This window comes from Motacilla alba, chromosome 2 (assembly GCF_015832195.1).
Source record: "Motacilla alba alba isolate MOTALB_02 chromosome 2, Motacilla_alba_V1.0_pri, whole genome shotgun sequence".
Classification (NCBI taxonomy): Eukaryota; Metazoa; Chordata; class Aves; order Passeriformes; family Motacillidae; genus Motacilla; species Motacilla alba.
Window position 1 is genome coordinate 41,094,641 of NC_052017.1, and position 6,392 is coordinate 41,101,032.

The 6,392-nt window shown below is 46.0% G+C and overlaps 1 protein-coding gene across 1 annotated transcript in view; it reads right to left on the minus strand.

The window, feature by feature from the left end:
• Window positions 1–5,946, minus strand: part of OSBPL10 (oxysterol binding protein like 10) — a 113,451-nt gene extending 107,505 nt beyond the window's left edge. The window contains exon 1 of the mRNA XM_038129348.1: window positions 5,279–5,946. Within this exon, the coding sequence (XP_037985276.1) occupies window positions 5,279–5,931 (653 nt within the window). The 5' untranslated portion in view covers window positions 5,932–5,946. The remainder of the gene's footprint in view (window positions 1–5,278) is intronic.
• Between the last annotated feature and the right edge of the window lie 446 nt (window positions 5,947–6,392).

A 6,392-nucleotide genomic window follows, 5' to 3' on the forward strand; every position in this document is an offset into this window, starting at 1 on the left:
ATTTAATTTGTTTTTTAAGTGAACATTAATGATACTTAAGGGGGAAAAATTTCAACAGCAAAAACTGAAAGAAGGAGAGGAAGAAAAAAGAAAGCTTATATTTTAATGTGATTATTTTTGCTACATAGATTTTAGGATTAAGAAAACAGATTAGTGCCTTAATCCAAAACAGAACTTACTAATAACTGACTTTTTGGCATTTTAAATTCCAAGTTTATTAAAGACTAATGACATACATCTTGTTTTAAATAATGTAAAATATGCAGCTACTGAGTGTTTAGCACAGGAAACATCATTTGCTCCAGAGAACTAAAATAAGTTTGGTTTAAGTAGATTTCTTCCCTCTCACATTGCCTCTTACTACAAAGAGAGCCTACAAGTGAAGGGACAACATAGTCTTCTGTAAAATCTATTTTGCAAGTAAAATTGTTAATAAAATGTTAGCACTATAGTATAAAAACACCTTGACATTTTAAGGTTTACACAATTCCTAACAAATTATAAGCAAGGCTCCAAAACTCAAGCAGGAGATGCAGAACAACAGAAGAAACAGAATATATTGTATCTCCAGCTCCTTAAAAGGGAGTCTCCCTGTTCACAGACTCTGCAAATAAATCCTGAAGGGTGTTACAACACTACACAAAGCCCTGGATAGACATGCCACAGAATCACACTAAGATGAAAAAATACGCAGTGGAGGAGCTGGTGTTAATCTAATTCCCATAAGAACACAAAAAATTCCCATTTCAGCAAACTTCACAGACATTAAATTAAATGTGTGGTTATTCTCTCCTTCTCAGTCTACTGTTAGGCTATTTAATATGGCTAATAGGGCTTATTACGAGTGTGTCTTATTTTTATACTAAAAAACCCCAGTTTATTTCTCTAGGACAGATTTCCCCCTCAGCAGCTATACCGCAGTCATATAGTTGGTTCAGTATTTTTTTATACTGCAAAAATGCCCCAATTCATTGCTCGAACAACTTGACTGGTACCATTGAAGAATACTATATATAGTATTATATATAGTATATACTACATTGAAGAATACTAAGAATACTAGCAAGTACCAGAGGTGCTAACTACCCCAAAACTCCAGAAGCAGATGTGTCAATCACAAAACTCTGTGAAAGACTAGTTAGCTGATTCAGAAAGAGGGAGAGGGAGGTTATTACTGTGTTTGAAGGTATCTTCGTCAATTCTTCTAGGAGGTCACAATCTGTTTCTCCAGAATATACATATAATTTTTTAAATAATGATAATAAAAATGTAACACAGATTTTTGTGCTACAGCACAATACACTGTTGACACATTTTGTCAGTATACACAGAAAGCCTTCCTGTAACAGTTGCGGTAAGAGCAGCACAAGCTCTGGGAGCCAGTGAAATCAGCTCCTAAAGCGGCACTAAAATCTGATAGCTACCTGCTGCTTGGGACACTGGTAATAAGAAAGGGTCTTTCTCTTGTGGCAGGAGTCAGACTGCAACTGCTTTGTGCAACTACACAGGAAAAGATATTATACCACAGCATTGGAGAGCCCGATAAAGATTCTGAGTGCAAAAAATCCCCAGACTGCCCCAAAGTACAATTTTTGTTGACCTACAGGGAATGCAGCTAATCCCCAAAAGAAGTCTGGTGGTGCCCAAGCACAAGAAGTCGGGCATGATTCATGCAGGCTGGTAACACAATACATTTCCCACTTAAGAGAGGAAACAGGAGTAGGCCAAAATAATGTTTAAAAAAACACCTGGACTACAGAATGACTTACGCAGAGCACTTCAGCTCAGAAAAGCAGCAACATCCATCAGCCAGGGCTCCATTTATTGTTGTTACAAACCCAGATTTAAGTCCTAGCTCAAATGCAGATGATCCAGGACTTTATACACGCTTTCAGGATAAAACCCTACAAGTGTAAGCACTAAGTATTTTCAGGGAAAAAGCGGAGAGCGGGATGCAGACATGGTGAATTTCCCATTACCTTGGGCAAATGGGGGTTTTAAGATTTTTTTACAACATTTTGCCAGTCTACTCAAAAGACAGGATAGTAACATCACAGGCAATAAGCATTTCAATAATTTCAAATTAATTAATGAAAAATAGGTCTTGCATGACATGAGGTGACACTACAGAGACATATTTGTCCATCAAATCCACATAACTCCTCCTTAAAATACAAGCTCTACCCTCCCATACACATGTAACAAGTAAATCCCAATAGAAATTATTTGTAACAGTACTTCAATTGAGAACAAAATTACTTGTAATTTCGCAGTAAAGACAGCCAGATGCCCAAATGTCTCAGGCCAGACACAAGTGTTCTTATGTCAAAGAGTCTGTTTCAGATTAAGCTCCACTCTCTGTACCCGTACCTGAATAAATCCACAGAAAAGTTACAGACTCAAGTGGAGACACTGCAAATGCCCAGGCCCCTTGACACCTTTCTCACACAACAAACTGCCTCAAAACAATGAAACAAAAAAAACCACTGTTTCCTTCTGCCTGTCATAAAGGTGAGGAATCACTTCACTCATTTCCAGATCAGGTTGTTCCTCATCCGCTAGAGCAGAACAAATGGATTTCTTTAGTAACAAACAATAAACACTTGGAAATTGTCAAAATAAGAAGTAATGCAGCTATCCAGATTGACTGATTTTGAGGCCTACAATTACTTCAGTTAATGCTTATAAATGAAGTGTTATACTTCAGTAATCATATTCAGTTCCTTCATCCACAATCAGACTATCTCGCATATGCCTGCTAAAGGAACATTTATTCAGAAGTGACACTACTTTATTATAATACAAATTACAGTAATTGCTTCAGACTTGTAAAGGCTACTCTGCACACTAAGTGTTGGATAAGCTAGGAAAGCCTTTCAACTTCAATACCACACGGCAAGGGCTAACATTAACAACATTTAAATTATGCAGGCTAATGGATAAGGAGCTTTAAAGAAGAACATTCCAAATCCATGATAAGTGAACTCTGTCAGTTTTCACTTTATTTTTCCATTTTATTTATATTCATGCCATCTGGTCGTATTGATCATGCAGTTGAACAATCTTGTGTTTTTTCAAATGAAGTAAATGCAAAACTGATTTGTCTGCTAACAAACACGCTGCAAGTGCCAGCTACTAAGTCACTTACAGACTGTTACAGAATGAGCTCCAATTCACAGTAAACACATTCCATAACACATGGAATAACAGAAGGCCAAACGGACAACTATGCTCCAACCCATGGATCACTACTCATTTATTGAACATTATATAGTAAGATCAACTTCGGTGAGCCTCAAGTTTCAAGTGATCTGTTTAGAACTTGTATCAGATTCCACATCCCAAACCACAGCTATGTGTATCAACAGAATAGACTAAGTGAGCAAACTAAAAAAGTTACTTATCCTAAAAGCTGTCTCATGATAAACCACTTGCTCAAAAAGCCAGACTTACAGAAAATAAAACTGGCAATTGACAAAGCACAATAAAGCAGCGTTAAAAAAGACTGCTGGAAGTAAACCAACATTAATTTCCAAGTGCTGTGGTAGAACTGTTTAAGTGACATTTGTTGTTTTTCCATCATGTTTTCAGGTAAAATCTCTTGGACGTGCCCTGATTACGCACACTATTTCCAGCTGTTAGCCTTATCAAATATTTAATGTTTCCAAATACAAAAAATAGGCAGCTTTAGATCCAAAGATGTATAAGCAATTACCTCTCTTTTAAAACTTCAGATTACAACCCTTAAAATCACACACAGTAAAAGAAGCTACTGTGTCTATAAAAAGAGATGGAGGTGTCAGGGGAAAAGAAGGGGGTAAGGGGGCTTTTAATTTTTAGTCATGGATTTCAGTCCTTCATTGTAGGTATCAAAATGTGTTTGTTTCTTAAACAAAACTACAGGAGGACTATATAAACCAACAAATAGATAAAAGTCTAATGTGCATCTAGAACAGAACTACAGTAAATGACAGCAAAAAGGCCTTCTCTATGTCTCTGCTGAAGCAGTCAAGCTTAATGGAGATGTGTGTCTCCAGTTCATACCAAACTTTTTAATTTATAGCTGGTACACCTACACATGGCCTCCAGTGTATGGAATTAGACCAGCTCCTGAAATTCTCCAGGAAGTACTGCTACAGCAGCCCTAGCGCTGATTTAGCCACACACGATTCAGCACCAGAGCATCACTGACATTTATGCAACTCTGTCACTTATAAATGCTTTAAATTTACTGTCAGAACATCAAGATCCCAGCCATTCCCACGTTCTTATTGCTTTTGATCACCTAATATAAGTAACAGCAGGTTTTACTCTTTTTGTTTGTTTTGTTAAAGGTCTGTACAGAGCTTTATAACTAGTCCTGTACTTGTTCCCTCTATAGCATCTTCTTCTCTTAAAAATCACCACAGTGTTGCTTTATATTGAGAAGTTGCATTTTGGACACATATCTTGGTCCATCCATTAAGACAACAAAGTTAAACAACAAAAAGTGAAACATCACAGGAAATCTCTTTTGCTTTCAACAGATCCCAACACAGCACTATTAACTCCACAGCCTGGCTCCAACTCTGTAAAAATTTTACACTACAACTAGACCAAAACCAAACCTTCTTCGGGACTTCCAGAGATGCAAGTCAGCCTGTCCCCACCCAACAAATTGCAGGACCTGGGCCTGTCACTGTATCAGCATAAATTACGGCTTGTCAAACAGGTAGGACATAGCAACATAAGTTATTTTACTGAACACAAAGGTAACTGTTTCCGCTGTCCCACCTCAGAGTGAAAAAAATAATAGTAACAATCACAAGCATGACTTCCCCCCCCCCCCCCCCCCCCCCCCCTTTATTTTGGGAGGCTCTCAGTTTTTCATTCTTTAGTTATCCAAGCTAACTTCACAGGAGACGGATACTAACGTGATAGAAAAAAGAGCTTAAAAGCGGAGCCCTGTCATGCAGGGACAGCAGTATGTGCAGCCTCAGCCCTCCCCTGCCCCCGCCCGCACCTGCGGCGGCCGCGCCGGGGGACACCGCTCCGACCCTGCGCCGGGCCACCTCCCCGCCCGCCCTTATGCCAAACTCGGCTGGAAAAATAAACAAGTCCAACAAAAGGAAGGAGAGCGGGCGCAGAGGGGAACGGAGCCGGGCCTCGGGAGGCGGCGGCCGGCGAGGGTTGGGGTCGGGTCGGGCGGCAGCGCCGGTTGCCCGGGCACCATCTTGGGGGCTGCCGGGGGCGAGGACGCGGCCCCGCAGCGCCGCCGGGGGCCGGCCCGGCGCTTTACCTGCTCTGCCAGCCCTGCAGGAGGTTGGTGTATTTGCTGAGCGTCCCTTCCAGCACCGGCTCCCGCCGCCTGCCGCCGCCGGGCGCCTGCGCGCCCCCCGGGCTGGCCGCCGCCGAGCCGGGGCTGCTGCTGCCGCCGCCCCCGCCTCCATCCAGCCTGCCCGCGGCCGCCGCCCGGCCCGGGAGCCCGCGGCTGGCGGAGGAGGACGAGGGGGACGAGCCCGCCGACGTGGGGCGGCTGCTGCTGCGGCTGCTGCTGTTGCTGCCGCCGCCTTCGCCCGCCGCTTTCTCCATGGAGCCCCGCGGCGGAGGCTGCCCGTCCGCTCCGGCCCCGGCTGCCGCCCGTGCCCGGCAAAGCCCTGACTCACAGGCGGCGCGGAGAGGGGCGGCGCCCGGGGGAGAAGGGGCTGGGCCGCGGCGGGCGAGTGAACCGCCGCGCCGCCTCCTCCTCGCCGGGCGTTGCGGGGAGCTGGGCGGCGGTCGGTGCCCCGAGGCTCCGCGGGGTCCCGCCCGCCGCCCCCCCGGGCGCCCCGCCCGCCCGAGCCAGGGGCAGGGCGCTGCTGCGGCGGGGGCCGCGCAGGAGCGGGGGCCGCACACGCACACGCGGAGGCACAGGGCGAACGGGGAGAGGCACAGCACGCACACGGACTGCATGGTGCCCGCGGCCGGCACATACACGCACCGCCGTGCGACACGGGGAGTGACCCCGAAGGACACGGTGGCCGGCTGTGGGGCGGGCGTGCAGACCCACGCGTGTGGCGGGGGCAGAGCGCACACCGAGACCGCCTCCGGCCCCGGCGGCCGCACCGCGCCCCCCGTGACGCGCCCGCCACATGACAGGCACTCACCCGAGCAGCGGCGGGATGTGCGCCGGGACAGCGGCGGACAGCGGGCCGCCCGAGCCACAAAGAGTGTGGCTGACGCTTGCACAAGCTGTGCCCCATCACCACCGAGGAGGTGACTGGCCGGGGTACGCTACATCGGCACCAGCCGCACTCGTGAGCTGGTCGCTGTGCCCTGCATTCTGGAACACAATATTCCTGCTCAATCCGCAGCAGGTAGTGTGTATCAACACACCACATCAGTCATGTAGACTTTACAAAAAAATACTATTG